Source organism: Triticum urartu, chromosome 7A, assembly GCF_056163025.1.
Source record: "Triticum urartu cultivar PI428250 chromosome 7A, HENAU_Tu73, whole genome shotgun sequence".
NCBI lineage: Eukaryota > Viridiplantae > Streptophyta > Magnoliopsida > Poales > Poaceae > Triticum > Triticum urartu.
The window spans coordinates 82,309,281-82,330,218 of record NC_141879.1 but is presented as its reverse complement, the minus strand read 5'-3'; the positions used below and the strand labels follow the sequence as shown (position 1 = coordinate 82,330,218).

The 20,938-nt window shown below is 42.7% G+C and overlaps 1 protein-coding gene across 1 annotated transcript; it reads left to right on the top strand.

The window, feature by feature from the left end:
• Window positions 1-10,026: 10,026 nt before the first annotated feature.
• LOC147958021 (uncharacterized) lies at window positions 10,027-19,538 on the top strand. The gene is made up of 2 exons (XM_087537777.1): window positions 10,027-10,338; window positions 18,690-19,538. Exons 1-2 carry the CDS (start codon window positions 10,051-10,053, stop codon window positions 19,536-19,538), a joined length of 1,137 nt encoding a protein of 378 aa, XP_087393903.1. The 5' UTR covers window positions 10,027-10,050.
• The last annotated feature ends 1,400 nt before the right edge of the window (window positions 19,539-20,938 follow it).

The following is a 20,938-nucleotide window of genomic DNA, read 5'->3' as shown; positions in this document are numbered from 1 at the left end:
GAGTTCCGCGGCAAGTGGGAGGAGTGGAGAGCTGATTGGTGCTGGATTGACGAGGAGAGCCCGCAGCCATTTACTATCCGACGCCGAACCCCAGTAGCACGCGGCAGCGATTGGAGTGACATGGCCCCGGAAGATGACAAGCTGAGAATTGCCGTCACCAGGATCCTGCGCCTCAGGCTTGCCGGGCTTACTGTTGGCGCTGTTGGCGCAGACTTCCTTCGCCGCCGCATCGCCCCCCTGCAGGAGCGGGGGAGGCCCACTTGGGAGTTCAAGAACGCGGCGGACATTATGAGGCTGCGAAAAAAAAAGCCGGGCCTCAACTATAACTTCACAGTCCTGGAGCTCAACGCAATGTTGCAGGAGTTGTTCAAATATGACCCCCAACATCCCGAGGTGTTCAGGTTGCCGGGGGGCGTTGTGCCGTTGTGCAACAATTCCGCGCTCGACCGCATCCGTGCAATGATGCCGGAGTGTGACTCGCACGGGATTGTGCCAACTTGGCAGGAGCCTGCAGACGAGGTCGTGCAGCAATTCTTCGACGATTTAGTGGAAGTGCCAATCTGCCTCGACGAGAAGGACGGCCTCACCCGCGACACCACGGATGCTGAGATGGCGCTCATCGCCACTAGGCTGGAGGAGGCAGCGGCAGCCGCAGCCGCGGGTGAGTTCGGGTTCACTACGGAGGAGGCCGATGCAGCAGAAGCAGTAAGCCGTGCTGAGCGAGGGGAGCCTACCGGCAAGGAGGGGCTTGCCGGGCAAGACACCGAGCCGAGCGAGCCCGCCAAGGACGCGAGCGGCTCGTTGCAAATCGACTCTTCTTCCACCTCGTCTTCGGACAGCCCACCAGAAGCAGAGCCCCCATCCCCACCGAGAAGTTGTGCGAACCAGATCCGGCGTTCTCGCGAGGTAGGGGGAACCTGTGCGCGGAGGAACCAACTCGTAGCTAGTTGCGCCCTTACTTTGTTTCGAGTCCGCTCAACAACTTAAGCGAGCTGCTAGCGCCCTTACTTTGCTTCGAGTCCGCTCAGCAACTTAAGTGAGCCGCTAGCGCCCTTACTTTGCTTCGAGTCCGCTCAGCAACTTAAGTGAGCCGCTAGCGCCCTTACTTTGTTTCGAGTTCGCTCAGCAATTTAAGTAAGCTGCAACTAGTTGCGACAAGGTTTCTTGCCGGTAACGGCACCGCCAGTAGGCATTCCGGTGAGCAACTCCTGGAACATTGAGCATCTTCGTAAGTTTTACCCGTAAGGCACGGTTGTTGGAACCTATTCCGGCAACCACCTTTTGTACAAGTCTTGCCGCTGTTGCATGTAATCCTTTGTACAAAGCCGGGCGCAGATCCCGTGCATAAGTAAAGCTCATGTGCTCAGCACATCTTGTCAATACCATGCTTTCTATATTTTGCATGTGTGATCTGACGCTTTGTGCAGCATCTACTCCCCGGTAAGCAATAACGAGCCATAACGCTCCATATCTGTATTTTCTCTTCTTTCTTTTCCACAAGGAAAGGAAGGCGCCAAAGATGCCGGGGTACTGATCCACGGGCACCTATGGGACCGGCGGACCGGGTCCCTTTCGGTTCGGCGGGGGCGGAGGTCACGCAAAGAGCAGATCAAGGCGAAGCACGCGAGCGATTTACCCAGGTTCGGGCCGCACGGATGCGTAAAACCCTACTCCTGCTTTGTGGTTTGGTATTGATTTCTAGCTCAGGAGCGCGGAGTGCTACAGTACACACCGGCGGCTAGCAAGACCGAGCGTGAGTGTTCGAACTGGCTAACCCCCCCTCTACGTTGCACACGGGCCTCCTTTTATATGCTCAAGGGGCTACCGACAGGTGGCAACGGAGGTAAAGGGCAAAAATGGAAAGGTGCTGTGGTAGGTATAGCTACCTGCTACAGTGTACCATACCTAACCCTGACGGCAGGGGACAAGGGCATTAATTGCCCGTCTGTGTCGCCTAAACAGTACCGAAAGGGACCGCTAGGGACGCCACCGTTTGCCACGATGGTTACCTTATCAGCGCCTGCTTGCCACCGCGCACCCCTAGCTGCACGACTCCTGCCACGTGTGCTTGGGAGGGTCCTAGAGCGACACGTTGGCGGGTGTGCTGGAGCGCGGGCACGAAGTGGGGGTTTCCCGCGGCAAGCTCCTTGCCGCGGTCGTCGTCTTGTCGTGTTCGGGAGCTTGTCGCTCACCGGGCCTTGCCGGGACGCGTGGCGCGTCGCGGCAAGCTTTCTTAGTATGCCTTGGTTGGCCTTCCCGGCAAGCTCCTCTTGCCGGGGTTTTGTTTCCTTCCCGGCCAGCTTCTCTTGCCGGGGGCTTGGTTTGAGTACTTTGTTCTTGAATGATCTTCAAAGGAACTACGGAGGATCTTGGCGGTCACCCGGCAAGCCTTGCCGCGGGATGCTGCGACTGCCCGTGCACAAGTTCGGGATACTAGGGTACCCCTACTCTAGTACACCGACAGCTGAAGATATAGCCAATGAAGAAAAACAACGGAAACAGTGAAGACAATGCAAAGTTGAAGATTTGAACAACCGAGGAATTTCAACTTTTGGTGGTGGCGAGACCCACCGTATAAGAATGATGGTTTCAGACACCGCGTACAATTATCGTAGGGTTTTGAGAATCAAATTCTTCATTAATTTCTTCACACTTAGAGTGTTATTCTTCATTGATTGAAGAAAAATGTTTTTTCATGTGTTGCACATCTAAGTCATCAATTTTGCATAAGTGTTAGGATGAGTGTCCTTTTCAAAGAACATTCGAAGATTCTAGGATATTTAGCTCACACCGCAACTTGTTAAATCTCTTCTCATCCAAGGGCTTTGTGAAGATATCGGCTAGCTGTTCTTCAATCTTCACATGTTCAATAGATATGTCGCCCTTCAACACATGATCACGAAGAAAATGATGACGAATCTGAATGTGCTTAGTCTTCGAGTGCTGAACTGGGTTGTGAGCAATCTTGATGGCACTCTCATTGTCACAGAAGAGAGGCATATTCTTCATGTTGACGCCGTAGTCCTTGAGAGTTTGCTTCATCCATAGCAATTGAGCACAGCAAGAACCAGCGGCAATATACTCAGCTTCAGCAGTAGGTAGTAATACGCAGTTCTGTTTCTTCAAGGACCAACAGACCAAAGATCGTCCGAGGAAATGACATGTACCAGATGTTGACATGCTGTCCACACGATCACCAGCATAGTCAGAGTCAGAATATCCAATGAGATCAAAAGCCAAGCCCTTGGGGTACCATAATCCAAGTGTTGGTGTGAGCTAGATATCGAAGAATATGCTTCACAGCCTTATGGTGTGATTCCTTCGGTGTAGCTTGAAATCGGGCACACATGCAAACACTAAGCATTATATCTGGCCTAGATGCACATAAGTACAATAAAGAACCAATCATGGAGCGGTATACCTTATGATCGAAGTCAATACCATTTTCATCAGTGCACAGATGGCCATTTGTGGGCATAGGAATTTTGACGCCTTTGCAATCTTGCATGCCGAATTTCCTCAGTACATCCTTGAGGTATTTCTCCTGAGATATGAATATGCCATTGCGTTGTTGACGAATTTGAAGACCTAAGAAGAATTTTAATTCTCCCATCATAGACATTTGATATTCTTCACTCATCATGTAGGCAAATTCATCACTATAACATTGGTCAGTACAACCAAAGTTAATATCATCAACATATACTTGGCACACAAACAATTCACCATCATAAGATTTAGTGAAAAGAGTAGGGTCGAGTGAACCGGGTTTGAAGCCTTTCTTCATGAAGAATTCCTTCAAGGTATCATACCACGCCCGTGGGGCCTGCTTGAGGCCATAGAGGGCCTTGTTGAGTCTGAAGACTTTGTCAGGATTCTTTGGATCTTCAAAACCTGGGGGTTGAGCAACATATACTTCTTCCTCAAGCTTACCATTAAGGAATGCACTTTTCACATTCATTTGATATAAAGTGATATCATGATGGTTAGCATAAGCAAGTAATATGCGAATAGCCTCAAGTCTAGAAACAGGTGCAAAAGTTTCATCGAAATCAATTCCTTCAACTTGTGTGTAGCCTTGAGCTACGAGCCGTGCCTTATTCCTCACCACAAGGCCATTTTCATCTTGCTTGTTGCGGTAGATCCACTTTGTGCCAATGATATTGTGCTTGATCTTCACACCAAAGTTGGTTGAAGCCCTCGAGGAAAATCGTTTGAAGACTTCCTGCACTTCATGTTTGTAAGTAACAATGTGTACCCATGTGTATCGAGAGTAATCATCAACAATAACAAAGCCATATTGAGATGCATCATTTGAAATAGAAGAATAATGATTAGGACCGAAGAGATCCATGTGAAGCAATTCAAATGGACGAGTGGTGGTCATGATAGTCTTTGTTGGATGCTTAGCCTTTGTCATCTTCCCAGCTTCACAGGCTCCACATAGGTGATCCTTGAGGAATTTGACATTCTCGATGCCGATGACATGCTTCTTCTTCGCAAGCGTGTGCAGATTCCTCATGCCTGCATGACCAAGTCGTTGATGCCAGAGCCAGCCTTCTGAAGCTTTTGCAAGTAGACACACGGCTGGTTGTGGTCCTGTAGAGAAATCAACAATATGCGGATCTCCTCTCCTAAAGCCATCGAAAACTTTGGAATTGTCAGCTTCCATAACCACAACACAACTATACTTGCCAAAGACAACAACCATATCAAGATCACAAAGCATTGAGACAGACATGAGGTTGTATCCTAAGGACTTGACAAGCATGACTTTGTCCATGTGTCGATCCTTTGTGATCGCAACCTTACCTAGACCCAATACCTGACTTTTGCCTTTGTCGACAAAGATGATATGCTTCAGATGCGACGGAGATAATGGAGCGTCCATCAATAGATTCTTGTCACCAGTCATGTGATTTGTACATCCACTATCGAGGACCCACTCAGTGGCTTTGAGTTGATCATCCTGTAGATGAATTAGTGCAACTTACGAACTCATATACTTCATCAGTGAAGAATATGACATCAATTCATCAGATCAATTTCATCAAACAAAAGAACAGATAAAGCAGTATGAGGACGTGAGAAATGAAAGTTCATTTCTTCATGATTAGCCTGCGTTCTTTCAGGCACACTCAGGTCTCCAGCAAATTCTTCAGACGATTACGTACGTCCGGAGACCTGACCCTGCAGAAGAGATTAGTTCTTTTTCTTCACCACCCACATCTGAAGGGGTGGCAAAGAGTTCATCACTTTGCGAGCTCCATACGAGAAAGGTGGCATAGAAGCCAGTCCATTTCGTTTCACATAAGAGGAGTTAGGATAAGCATATGAATAAGCAGAGAAATTCTTTGAGGACTTGTGAACATGATGATTAGAAGAATAATGCTTATATTCATAGCCCTTAGCTCTTCCCTGCGAAACAGAGTTGTTAGCACGATGATACTCATGAGAGGACTTTGATCCTTTTGAGGAATTTGGTCCATATGAAGAATTTGATCTAGGGTTCCTATTCTTCATAGGTGGTGTCCTGAGGACATTCACCTGAAGACTTTCAAGGCACCTTTTGGGAACCCAGATTTTCTTCATAAAGGGACCATTCCTGCAGTTAGTGACAACATATCTAGCAAATACTTCACCATTCTGACTTTTGAACAGTTTATAGTTGGAGTCAAATGACTCATCGTCAGAACGAGGAGATTCACATGCAAATCCAGATAAGTTAGATGGATCAACTGGAGGTCCCTTTGCAGCAACCCATGTAGTTTTGGGGTACTGCTCAGGCTTCCAATATGTACCATCAGCATTGAGTTTCCTCTCAAAGGCAATACCCTCTTTCCTAGGGTTCCTGTTAAGGATCTGCTTTTTAAGCACATCACAAAGAGTATGATGCCCTTTGAGGCTTTTGTACATGCCTGTCATGTACAATTCCTTCAGCCCTGCATCGTCAGTGATACTAGCAGTGTCCTCAGACGAGGAATTAGTGATAGCAGAGGCATGTGAAGAATTTGAAACATTAGCAGCATTTGAACATTCAGGTGAAGAATTAGCAGATTCACGTTCAATGCATTTCAAACAAAGAGGAACAAATTCTTCCTGAGAAGCGCTGATTTGTTGAGCAAGTAATGAATCGCGCTCCTTCTGAAGATCTTCATAACTCACTCTTAGCTTCTCAAGATCTTGCTTTCTTTGAAGAAATTCATAAGAAAGCTTCTCATGATCAGATAAGAGAGTGTTATGATGACCTTGAAGGTTGTCAAACCTGGTCTGAAGTCTCTGAAGATTTTCAGTCAAGGCTTTAGTGCGATCCATTTCTTCACCCAACATATCATCACTTTTGTCTAGCATCTTTCGAACCTTTTCAAAAGCCCTTTGTTGTTTTACAGCAATCTTGGCAAGTTTAGAATAGCTGGGCTTGAGGTTTTCATCAAATTCATTCTCACTTGATTCAGAGGAGGTGTATTTGAGTACCTTGGCACCCTTTGCCATGAAGCAATAGGTGGGAGCGTAGTCATCATTGCCTTCATCAACCTTGTTGGTGAGGTCATTTTCTTCAGAGTTGAAGATAGACTTGCTGACGAATGCAGTAGCGAGTGCTAGGCTTGCCACACCGGATTCGGATTCCTCAGATCCCTCCTCTTCCTCATTTTCTTCAGATTCAGCCTCAGAGTCCATTTCCTTTCCAATGAATGCCCGAGCCTTTTTGGAGCTGCTCTTCTTGTGAGATGAAGACTTTGAGGATTTTGATGATGAAGATTTTGTGGATTTCTTCTTTTTCTTCGCATCATCAGAACTGTAATCCTTGTATTTCTTCTTCTTTGATTCCTTTTCCCACTAAGGAAAATCTTGAATGTAATGTCCAGGTTTCTTGAATTTGTGAAAGAGCCTCCTCTTGTAGTCACTGGATGAGAAATCATTGCTCCTTGGGGGTCTTCCAAAGCGACCACGTCTTGAGAACTTTTGGAACATCTTCATGAGCAGTGCTAGCTCACGGATTAGTTCTTCAGGATCACCAAGGCTGCTACCAGAGTCTTCATCTTCGGACTGAGATACTGCCTTGGCCTTCAGTGCACGTGATCTGCCATAACTCAAACCATAGAGATCTCTTTTTTAACCAAGTTGGAACTCATGAGTATTTAGCCTCTCGAGAATATCAGCGGGATCAAGTGACTTGTAATCAGCACATTCTTGTATCATCAATTCCAGAGTGTCAAATGAGGAATCAAGCGATATCAACAATTTCTTCACCACCTCATGGTCGGTGATGTCAGTGGCACCAAGTGCTTGAAGCTCATTTGAGATGTCAGTGAGGCGATCGAAGGTTTGTTGAACATTTTCATTGTCGAGTCTTTTGAAGCGGTTGAAGAGATTGAGAAGAACATCAACTCGAGAGTCACGCTGTGTTGAGACTCCTTCATTCACTTTGGACAGTCTATCCTAGATAAGCTTAGCAGTTTCCAAAGCACTCACTCTTCCATACTGTCCTTTGCTCAGATGGCCACATATGATATTCTTCGCTTGAGAATCGAGTTGCTTCAATCTCTTCACATCAGCAGCATTCAGAGAAGGTGTGACAGAGGGAATACCATTTTCCACAACATACCAGAGATCGTTATCAATTGCTTCAAGATGCATTCGCATCTTATTCTTCCAGTAGGGGTAGTCCGTCCCATCGAAGGTAGGACACCCAACAAAGACCTTGATCATACCTGCGGTCGACATAACTAAAACTCCGGGCGGTTAAACCAAAATCACACAGAACAAGGGAGTACCTTGCTTTGATACCAATTGAAAGTGCATTATATCGACTGGAGGGGGGGTGAATAGGCGATTTTTATGAATTCTTCACTGAGGAATTTGCAGTTGAGGAAATTCCTTAGCGAAGAACTGCTAGCAGCGGAATAAGTACTCAAAAGTAAACATAACAGAACACAATCATAGTCATCATGATGAAATGAGGACAGGCACAGAGTACAGAAAGCGTAAGCACATGATAGCACAGGATGAAGACAAACAGACTGAAGAAATTGAACTGAGGAAATTGAGAAAATCTTCAGTCAAAGTCTTCAAGCATAGATATGAACAATCACACAACACAGTTATGAGGAAATGAAAGAGTTGAGGAAATAGAACCAGTAAGCTTGGTGAAGACAATGATTTGGTAGACCAGTTCCAACTGTTGTCTCAGTTGTACATCTGGTTAGGGCGGCTAGGTATTTAAACCTGAGGACACACAGTCCCGGACACCCAGTCCTGAACACGCAGCTGAGGACACTTAGTCCTCACCGTATTCCCCTTGAGCTAAGGTCACACAGACCTCGCCCAATCACTCGAGGTAAGTCTTCAGGTGACTTCCGAACCTTCACAAACTTGGTCACTTGGCGATCCACAATTCCTCTTGGATGCTCTAGACCATGACACCTAACCGTCTGGAAGAAGCACAGTCTTCAAAGGTAACAAGCGTCAGATCCACGCAGAATCAATCTCTTCAGTGATGCTCAATCACTTGGGGTTTGTAGGTGTTTGGGTTTGGGTTTTTCCTCACTTGATGATTTTCGCTCAAAGTCCTCGGAGGATGGGTTGCTCTCAAATGACAAGTGTCAGTTTCTCTCAGAGCAGCCAACCAGCTAGTGGTTGTAGGGGGCGGCTATTTATAGCCTAGGGAGCAGTCCGACATGATAAGACATAAATGCCCTTCAATGATATGACCATTAGGTGGATAGATATTTTGGGACAGCTGGCTCATAGCACAGCAACGGTCGGAATTTTGAGTAGCAAAATCCTCAGGGCTATCATGTTCCTCACTGTGTAGGTAATCCGCACTGGCGAATTCCTAACTCCCCAGTCAGAACAAATTCCTCAGAGACCAGAAGAACTTCGTCTCTGTCACTGAAGAATATGACTGGACTGTATGAGATTTCCAATGGCTTCACTCGAAGGGATTGGTAGGTGTAGGATTTTGAGTTGAGCATCACATGGAAAATTTTTCCTTAGTATTTCCTCGACCCCCTTTAACAGTACGGTGTTTCCTATGACTCAAGAAAGAGAAAATGAAACTACGAAAACAAAAGTCTTCACGCTTCATGTTCCTCGAATGAATACCAAGTCTTCAAGGTCACACCAATTTCTTCACTTTCAAAGTCTTCAGAAAGTCTTCAGAAATCCAAAGTCTTCAGTCGAAGAACTTCATTTTTAGGGGTCGACTTTCACTGTAGATATCAAACTCCTCATAGACTTATAGACCTGTGTACACTCACAAACGCATTAGTCCCTTAACCTATAAGTCTTCAATACACCAAAATCACTAAGGGGCACTAGATGCACTTACAGTCATACATTGAAATAAAACTTTGTTAGATTTAACCCCTTATTAGTTGCTCAATGCTCTCGAGTGAGGATGTGGATGTGCTCACATAGCAGCGATTTAATGGTTCTACTTTTCTAATTTGTTTGGAAGTGTATTAATGGTCCTAAATAAGGATGTGAATATACGCATATAGTAAAACATATAATTATTGGTTCCAAAAAAATGTTGATGTACTCATATATGAATAGTTTGGCTAACAATCAATATTATATAAAACTACCAACTTTACCAATTGTGTATGTTACTATTTACTAAAGATTTGCATGAACCATGCATACACAACTAGCAACGGTTATGTATCAATTGCTACTAAATTTAGATGTATGGATATGGATGAACTTTAATACCTTCCATGTCACGCAAAAAATTATTGAGCACCAAAGTTTCTCATACACTATTCTAAAAGTGTCTCTGACAATTGGACCTAACATGACTATAGATAGATGAAACTTTTTTGAGTGAACCATGTAGTATTAGTCAAACCCTGTCGTGGAAAACGGATAAGTTTTATGGTACTTGGGGTGATAATTTTGTTTCTAAATGTCCACTTCTATATAAGGGAATTACATCTCCACATATATCCCACTAATATGTCGTTAGCCAACGGTTTTAGTAAATCTTGTAGATCCTTTTGGTTCCTACTTATAGTAGTAGGTTTGATTGTCATTATAGGATTTGGTATGCCGAGGAGGGGTAGGCGGTTGGGTATTGCTTACGTCCATGATGACAAAGAGCATGATGTCACCTTCTTCAAGCAACGTGGCGGTTTATTCAAGAGCGCTGCCGACCTCAATGCCATCACTTGTGCTAGGGTTGTTGTCATCCTGGAGACAGAAAATAAGAAGATGTACTCATTCGGGACGCCATCAGCTGGCCCCATTGTTGATGTTTTTTTGTCATCAGCACCGCCAGGAAATCGACTCACTAACAAGGAAACAAGTGCCAAGATTTCTCGACTACAAAGTGAGGTGTGATACGTCTCCAACGTATCTATAATTTTTGATTGCTCCATGCTATATTATCTACAATTTTGGACTATATTGGGCTTTATTTTTTCACTTTTATATTATTTTTGGGACTAACCTATTAACCGGAGGCCCAGCCCAGAATTGTTGTTTTTTGCCTATTTCAGTGTTTCGAAGAAACGGAATATCAAACGGAGTCCAAACGGAATGAAACCTTCGGGAACGTGATTTTCTCACCGAACATGATCCAGGAGACTTGGACCCTACGCCAAGGCATCAGAGAGGCGGTCACGAGGGTGGGGGGCGCCCCCCTAGGGCGTGCCCCCCTGCCTCGTGGGCCCCTCGGTGCTCCACCAACGTACTTCTTCCTCCTATATATACCTACGTACCCCCAAACGCACAGAGGAGGAGCCAAAAACCTAATTCCACTGCCGCAACTTTCTGTATCCACGAGATCCCATCTTGGGGCCTGTTCCGGAGCTCCGCCGGAGAGGTCCGTCATCACGGAGGGCTTCTACATCATCATAGCCCCTCCGATGAAGTGTGAGTAGTTTACCTCAGACCTTCGGGTCCATAGTTAGTAGCTAGATGGCTTCTTCTCTCTTTTTGGATCTCAATACAAAGTTCTCCCCCTCTCTTGTGGAGATCTATTCGATGTAATCATCTTCTTTTTGCAGTGTGTTTGTTGAGACCAATGAATTGTGGGTTTATGATCAAGTCTATCTATGAATAATATTTGAATCTTCTCTAAATTCATTTATGTATGATTGGTTATCTTTGCAAGTCTCTTCGAATTATCTGTTTGGTTTGGCCAACTAGATTGGTAGTTCTTGCCATGGGAGAAGTGCTTAGCTTTGGGTTCGATCTTGCGGTGTCCTTTCCTAGTGACAGAAGGGGCAGCAAGGCACATATTGTATCGTTGCCATCGAGGATAACAAGATGGGGTTTATTTCATATTGCATGAATTTATCTCTCTACATCATGTCATCTTGCTTAAAGCGTTACTCTATTTTTAACTTAATACTCTAGATGCATGCTGGATAGCGGTCGATGAGTGGAGTAATAGTAGTAGATGCGGAATCGTTTCGGTCTACTTGTCACGGACGTGATGCCTATATACATGATCATGCCTAGATATTCTCATAACTATGCTCAATTCTGTCAATTGCTCAACAGTAATTTGTTCACCCACCGTAGAATACTTATGCTCTTGAGAGAAGCCACTAGTGAAACCTATGGCCCCCGGGTCTATTCTCATCATATCAATCTCCATCACTTTAATCTAGCTTTGCTTTTTACTTTGCCTTTACTTTTTACTTTGCATCTCTATACCAAAAATACCAAAAATATTATATCTATCAGATCTCACTCTCGTAAGTGACCGTGAAGGGATTGACAACCCCTAATCGCGTTGGTTGCGAGTAGCTATCGTTTTGTGCAGGTACGAGGGACTTGAGCGTGGCCTCCTACTGGATTGATACCTTGGTTCTCAAAAACTGAGGGAAATACTTATGCTACTCTGCTGCATCATCCCTTCCTCTTCGGGAAATCCAACGCAAGCTCAAGAAGTAGCAAGAAGGATTTCTGGCGCCGTTGCCGGGGAGGTTCGCGCAAGTCAAGATTTGACTCCTGACAACGAGCCATTTCTGGCGCCGTTGCCGGGGAGTCTACGCAAAAAGTCAACATACCAAGTACCCATCACAATCCCTATCTCTCGCATTACATTATTTGCCATTTGCCTCTCGTTTTCCTCTCCCCCACTTCACCCTTGCCGTTTTATTCGCCATCTCTCTCTCTCTATCCTCCCTCTCTATTTGCCTCTTTTTGCCCGCTTGCCTTTTGTTTGCTCGTGTGTCGTATTGCTTGTTTGTCGCGATGGCTCAAGATACTACCAAATTGTGTGACTTCACCAATACCAATAATAATGATTTCCTTAGCACTCCGATTGCTCCTCTTGCCAATACTGAATCTTGTGAAATCAATACTGCTTTGTTGAATCTTGTTATGAAAGATCAATTCGCCGGCCTTCCTAGTGAAGATGTCGCTACTCATCTGAATAGCTTCGTTGATTTATGTGAGATGCAAAAGAAAAAAGATGTCGATAATGATGTTGTTAAATTGAAGATATTTCCTTTTTCGCTTAGAGATCGTGCTAAAGCTTGGTTTTCGTCTTTGCCTAAAAATAGTATTGATTCTTGGAACAAGTGCAATGATGCTTTTATCTCTAAGTATTTCCCTCCCGCTAAGATCATCTCTCTTAGAAACGATATTATGAACTTTAAGCAACTTGATCATGAACATTTTGCACAAGCTTGGTAGAGAATGAAATTAATGATACGTAATTGCCCTACTCATGGTTTGAATTTGTGGATGATTATACAAAACTTTTATGCCGGATTGAATTTTGCTTCTAGAAATCTTTTAGATTCGGCCGCGGGAGGCACTTTTATGGAAATCACTTCAGGAGATGCTACTAAACTCCTAGATAATATTATGGTTAATTATTCTCAATGGCATACTGAAAGATCTTCTAATAAAAAAGTGCATGCGATAGAAGAAATCAATGTTTTGAGTGGAAAGATGGATGAACTTATGAAATTATTTGCTACTAAGAGTGTTTCTTCTGATCCTAATGATATGCCTTTGTCTACTTTGATTGAGAATAACAATGAATCTATGGATGTGAATTTTGTTGGTAGGAATAATTTTGGTAACAACGCTTATAGAGGGAACTTTAATCCTAGGCCATATCCTAGTAATCCTTCTAATAATTATGGGAATTCCTACAACAAATCTTATGGAAATTATAATAAGATGTCCTCTGAATTTGAGAATAGTGTTAAAGAGTTCATGAACTCACAAAAGAATTTTAATGCTTTGCTTAAGGAGAAATTGCTTAAAGTTGATGATTTGGCTAGGAACGTTGATAGAATTTCTCTCGAGATTGATTCTTTAAAGCTTAGATCTATTCCTCCTAAGCATGATATCAATGAGTCTCTCAAAGCCATGAGAATTTCCATTGATGAGTGCAAGGAAAGAACCGCTAGGATGCGTGCTTCCTAAGATGCCTTTATTAAAGCGTGTTCTTCCAATTCCTATGAAAATCAAGATGAAGATCTAAAAGTTATTGATGTGTCACCTATTAAATCTTTGTTTTGCAATATGAATCTTGATGAAACTGAATATGATCTTCCTTTACCTAGAAGGTGTTCTAAAAATTCGGAGTATTTAGATCTTTATGATGAAATTGATGAAAGTGGGATTGAAAGAAATAAAAATCTAGATGTTGCTAAACCCTCTATATTGGATTTCAAGGAATTTAATTATGAAAGTTGTTCTTTAATTGATTGTATTTCCTTGTTGCAATCCGTGCTAAATTCTCCACATGCTTATAGTCAACATAAAGCCTTCACCGAACATATTGTTGATGCCTTGATGCAATCTTATGAAGAAAAACTTGAGTTGAAAGTTTCTATCCCTAGAAAACTCTATGATGAGTGGGAACCAACTATTAAAATTAAAATTAAAGACCATGAGTTTTATGCTTTGTGTGATTTGGGTGCTAGTGTCTCCACTATTCCCAAGACTTTGTGTGATTTGCTAGATTACCGAAATTTTGATGATTGCTCTCTAAACTTGCATCTTGCGGATTCTACTATTAAGAAACCTATGGGAAGGATTAATGATGTTATTATTATTGCAAACAGGAATTATGTGCCCGTAGATTTCATTGTTCTTGATATAGATTGCAATCCTTCTTGCCCAATTATTCTTGGTAGACCTTTCCTTAGAACGGTTGGTGCGATTATTGATATGAAGGAAGGGAATATTAGATTTTAATTTCCATTAAAAAAGGGCATGGAACACTTTCCAAGAAAGAAAATAAAATTGCCATATGAAACTATCATGAGAGCCACTTATGGATTGCCTACCAAAGATGGCAATACCTAGATCTATCCTCGCTTTTATGCCTAGCTAGGGGCGTTAAACGATAGCACTTGTTGGGAGGCAACCCAATTTTATTTTTATTCCTTGCTTTTTGCTCCTATTTAGTAATAAATAAATTATCTACCCTCTGTTTTGGTTGTGTTTTTTTGTGTTTAGTTAGTGTGTGTGCCAAGTAGAACCGTTGGGAAGACTTGGGGAAAGTCTTGTTGAACTTGCTGTAAAAAACAGAAACTTTAGCGCTCACGAGAACTGCTGTCATTTTTATTTGAAGAGTGCTATTTAGTTAATTCTTTTTTTCAGATGATTAATAGATAAATTCCTCACGTCCAGCAATTTATTTTAGAATTTTTGGGGTTCCAGATATTGCGATAGCTACAGATTACTATAGACTGTTCTGTTTTTGACAGATTCTGTTTTTCGTGTGTTGTTTGCTTATTTTGATGAATCTATGGCTAGTAAAATAGTTTATAATCCATAGATAAGTTGGAACACAGTAGGTTTAACACCAATATAAATAAATAATGAGTTCATTACAGTACCTTTAAGTGGTCTTTTGTTTTCTTTCGCTAACGGAGCTCACGAGTTTTCTACTTTAAGTTTTGTGTTGTGAAGTTTTCAAGTTTTGGGTGAATTCTTTTGATGGATTATGGAACAAGGGGTGGCAAGAGACTAAGGTTGGGGATGCCCATGGCACCCCCAAGATAATCCAAGGACACCAAAAAGTCAAAGCTTGGGGATGCCCCGGAAGGCATCCCCTCTTTCGTCCACTTCCATCGGTAATTTACTTGGAGCTATATTTTTATTCACCAACATGATATGTGTTTTGCTTGGAGCGTCTTGTATTATTTTTGTCTTTGTGTTTTAGTATGCCACAATCATCCTTGCTATACACACCTTTTGAGAGAGCCATACATGAATTAAAATTTGATAGAATACTCTATGTGCTTCACTTATATCTTTTGAGTTATGTAGTTTTGCTCTATGTGCTTCACTTATATCTTCTTGAGCTAAGTAATTTTGCTCTATGTGCTTCACTTAGATTTTTTTGAGCGCGGTGGTGGATTTGTTTTAAAGAAACTATTGATCTCTCATGCTTCACTTAAACTATTTTGAGAGTCTTAATAGCATGGTAATTTGCTTAATAATAACATGCTTGGTATTCAAGATTTGTGAAACTTTCTTTTGAGTGTGTTGAATACTAAGAAAAGTTGGATGCTTGATAATTGTTTTGAGATATGGAGGTAGTAATATCAAAGTCATGCTAGTAGAGTAATTGTGAACTTGAGAAGTGCTTGAGTTAAAGTTTGCAAGTCCCGTAGCATGCACGTATGGTAAACGTTATGCAACAAATTTGAAACATGAGGTGTTATTTGATTGTCCTCCTTATGAGTGGCGGTCGGGGACGAGCGATGGTCTTTTCCTACCAATCTATCCCCCTAGGAGCATGCGCGTAATACTTTGGTTTTTGATGGCTTTTAGATTTTTGTAATAAGTATATGAGTTCTTTATGACTAATGTTGAGTCCATGGATTATACGCACTCTCACCCTTCCATCATTGCTAGCCTCTACGGTACCGTGCATTGCCCTTTCTCACATCGAGAGTTGGTGCAAACTTCGCCGGTACATCCAAACCCCATGATATGATACGCTCTTTCACACATAAACCTCCTTATATCTTCCTCAAAACAGCCACCATACCTACCTATTATGGCATTTCCATAGCCATTCCGAGATATATTGCCATGCAACTTTCCACCATCCAGTTTATCATGACACATCCATCATTGTCATATTGCTTAGCATGATCATGTAGTTGACATAGTATTTGTGGCAAAGCCACCGTTCATAATTTTTTTCATACTTGTCACTCTTGATTCATTGCATATCCCGGTACACCGCTGGAGGCATCCATATAGAGTCATACTTTGTTCTAGTATCGAGTTGTAATCATTGAGTTGTAAATAAATAAAAGTGTGATGATCATCATTTAATAGAGCATTTTCCCCAAAAAAGGGGCCAAAGAAAAAAAAGAAGGCCCCCCAAAAAAAGAGAAAATAAATAAAAAGGGGCAATGCTACTATTCCTTTTTCCACACTTGTGCTTCAAAGTAGCACCATGTTCTTCATATAGAGAGTCTCTTGAGTTATCACTTTCATATACTAGTGGGAATTTTCATTATAGAACTTGGCTTGTATATTCCAACAATGGGCCTCCTCAAGTGCCTTAGGTCTTCGTGAGCAAGCAAGTTGGATGCACACCCACTTAGTTTCTTTTGTTGAGCTTTCATACATTTATAGCTCTAGTGCATCCGTTGCATGGCAATCCCTACTCCTTGCATTAACATCAATTGATGGGCATCTCGATAGCACATTGATTAGCCTCGTTGATGTGAGACTTTCTCCTTTTTGTCTTCTCCACTTAACCCCCATTATTCTATTCCATCCATAGTGCTATATCCATGGCTCACGCTCATGTATTGCGTGAAAGTTTATGAGTTTGAAATTATTAAGGTATGAAACAATTGCTTGGCTTGTCATCGGGGTTGTGCATGATGAGAGCATTCTTGTGTGACGAGAATGGAGTATGACTAAACTATATGATTTTGTAGGGATGAACTTTCTTTGGCCATGTTACTTTAAGAAAACATAATTGCTTTGTTGGTTTGCTTGAATTATTATTATTCTTTATGTCAATATGAACTTTTGTCTTGAATCTTCCTAATCTGAATATTCATACCACAATTAAGAAGATTTGCATTGAAATTATGCCAAGTAGCACTCCGCATCAAAAAATTCTCTTTTTATCATTTACCTACTCGAGGACGAGCAGGAATTAAGCTTGGGGATGCCTGATACGTCTCCAACGTATCTATAATTTTTGATTGCTCCATGCTATATTATCTACTGTTTTGGACTATATTGGGCTTTATTTTTCCACTTTTATATTATTTTTGGGACTAACCTATTAACCGGAGGCCCAGCCCAAAATTGCTGTTTTTTGCCTATTTCAGTGTTTCGAAGAAACGGAATATCAAACGGAGTCCAAACGGAATGAAACCTTCGGGAACGTGATTTTCTCACCGAACGTGATCCAGGACACTTGGACCCTACGCCAAGGCATCAGAGAGGCGGTCATGAGGGTGGGGGGCGCGCCCCCTGCCTCGTGGGCCCCTTGGTGCTCCACCGACGTACTTCTTCCTCCTATATATACCTACGTACCCCCAAACGCACAGAGGAGGAGCCAAAAACCTAATTTCACCGCCGCAACTTTTTGTATCCACGAGATCCCATCTTGGGGCCTGTTCCGGAGCTCCGCCGGAGAGGGCCGTCATCACGGAGGGCTTCTACATCATCATAGCCCCTCCGATGAAGTGTGAGTAGTTTACCTCAGACCTTCGGGTCCATAGTTAGTAGCTAGATGGCTTCTTCTCTCTTTTTGGATCTCAATACAGAGTTCTCCCCCTCTCTTGTGGAGATCTATTCGATGTAATCATCTTCTTTTTGCGGTGTGTTTGTTGAGACCGATGAATTGTGGGTTTATGATCAAGTCTATCTATGAATAATATTTGAATCTTCTCTGAATTCTTTTATGTATGATTGGTTATCTTTGCAAGTCTCTTCGAATTATCCGTTTGGTTTGGCCAACTAGATTAGTAGTTCTTGCCATGGGAGAAGTGCTTAGCTTTGGGTTCGATCTTGCCGTGTCCTTTCCCAGTGACAGAAGGGGTAGCAAGGCATGTATTGTATCGTTGCCATCGAGGATAACAAGATGGAGTTTATTTCATATTGCATGAATTTATCTCTCTACATCATTTCATCTTGCTTAAAGCGTTACTTTGTTTTTAACTTAATACTCTAGATGCATGCTGGATAGCGGTCGATGAGTGGAGTAATAGTAGTAGATGCAGAATCGTTTCGGTCTACTTTGTCACGGACGTGATGCCTATATACATGATCATGCCTAGATATTCTCATAACTATGCTCAATTTTGTCAATTGCTCAACAGTAATTTGTTCACCCACCATAGAATACTTATGCTCTTGAGAGAAGCCACTAGTGAAACCTATGGCCCCCGGGTCTATTCTCATCATATCAATCTCCATCACTTTAATCTTGCTTTGCTTTTTTACTTTGCCTTTACTTTTTACTTTGCATCTCTATACCAAAAATACCAAAAAATTATATCTATCAGATCTCACTCTCGTAAGTGACCGTGAAGGGATTGACAACCCCTAATCGTGTTGGTTGTGAGTAGCTATCGTTTTGTGCAGGTACGAGGGACTTGAGCGTGCCTCCTACTGGATTGATACCTTGGTTCTCAAAAACTGAGGGAAATACTTATGCTACTCTGCTGCAGCATCCCTTCCTCTTCGGGAAATCCAACGCAAGCTCAAGAGGTAGCAAGGTGGCTCGGCTTGATATGGAGCATGGGATGGAGGATAAGAGAAATCAACTTTCCATCCAGCACGTGAAACAAATCCAAGAACAATACCCAGGTATGGTGGCAAACCTTATCTTCTCGAAGGAACAAGATCTAAACCTGGAAGATGCTAAAAAGCTCTTCAATGAACTCTCTCGTGTCCATGAGGACACTAGACACCGGCTGCCTAAATTGCATCATAGCTACAAAGCCATAACCGGTGGTGCAAGCATGATTCAAAACATGCTACCATCAAGTGGTCCACCACCGAAGAGCTTGAAGACTATCCCTTCATCAGTGCACTCAATATGGGACCACCATCTTTCGCAACACCATATGCCTTCCGCTCCGCTAACATCACCACTAGAACACAACGTGGAACCACTTTTTCCTCGTGTACCACAAATGTTCCATGTTGCATCAGCAGCTTCGGCGCCACAGTTTGCTTCCCAGCTACAAGGCATACCTAATCAGGTACATGATTTGCATGTCGAGGACTATATAAGCCCTCGCAACACAGTGCACCCACCACAAAACAATGCAACCCATGTCTCAGCAACTGGGCATAATATGGTAGACTCTCCACTATTGGTCTACTCAAGTAGCAACGATTTTATTGTGGATGACCCATTTGGACATGATCAATGGGGTTTTGCTCTACCAGATCAACAACTCTACAATGGATTTTTGGGGATGGATGTTTACTTGGGCAATAATGGTACCGATGTAGGAAAATCTTCTATGTATAATGGTGGACGGGTTGATGCCCCGCCAGAATCTTCTTCTCGCAAGCAAGATGTTGATTCTTGTATAGAGAATGGAGGACTTCCATAGATGCTAGTTAGCACTTACATTTTAGTGCGATATTGAAATAAACTCTAGTTACATTTCCATTTGGAAAATTGTTATCATTTGGACTATTTACTAAGCCCCATTCAAGGCAATAATATGAATGTTCGGTATTCCATGTCTCAGGCCATGAATATTGTTTTATCTATATGTCTATTATTGTTTTCATAATAATCAAATATTTTATTTTTCTTGTTGAGATGCTATGCATCTTACGGATGAAAGAAGGGAACCTGGATAAAGAATAAACTCTCTTTGAATATTGCGATCCAATCATTAAGGATGGCAATGGGTGGGGTTTGGATCGGGTTGAACAGTATAAAATCCATATCCATATCCATGAAGACGGTCCATGCATGCCCATTGAGGAAAAATCCACAGGCAAAAATTGTGTCTATATCCAACCTGATGGATATCCATCGTGTCCTCTCAAGACATATACATAAGACATAACGCAATGTTCATGTAAGCTCTTCCATTCTTCACCTCATGGCAGGCTAGGCTTCACTTATGGAAATCAACGTCCACTAATAACCTAACCTCATTTTGTATTTTTCATCCCTGGGAACAAGGTAGACCTTCCCAGATTGTCAAGTTTGAATGAATCTTAATCATTCACATCCCTTTTGATTGAAATTAACTGATTTGGCAAAACGCAATTACTAATTACACTGCATATGTATAGATCATGTCATGTGTCCAAAAGTGAACTATTTGTTGTTTTTGTACTGCCACCAACTAACCAACAAATTGCCCACCTCTATAAATCTACACTCCAATTACTACTCATAATTGCCAGCAATACTTGCAAAAGCTCACGAACAAGCATGTGGTGCACATCCGTGTACAGGAACACCGGGCATAGCTCAAAAAACGTTCTCATATTACAGGCCAAAAAGACTAGGAACAAGAAAATTAGCTTGAACGCCGCCTTGCTGCATCCCCATGCCATGTGCTCCTATTCCTGTGTGCCTACGCGCTCTGCATGACGCGTGCTCTGCATTGTTGTGCTCACTACCCTGCCTTGCAGTTCACGGTCTTGCGTCAGCCTAGTGCTGTAGCTTGGGGTCAATGCATGTGTGGAAAAGCAGAGACGGGGGGTTCGAGGACTGAGCTGCGTTATCACAGGCCAGTGGCGCTAGCTGCTGCAGTGCTCCACCATACGTGGAGGTAGTGGCTGACAGTGTTGCCCATCTCTAGGGCTGCGAGAGGAGTAAGTTGACGAGACTGAGCCGATGTTTAATGACGAGTCATTAAACGAGGAGATAAAAAGGATGAGAAAGGGCGTTGGGGATGGAATGTCCACTAATAAAATGTACGGTCGGAGTTGTGTAATTTCTTTTGCATGTTTTAGATAATAAAGGGTAAAATAACATTGGGACATG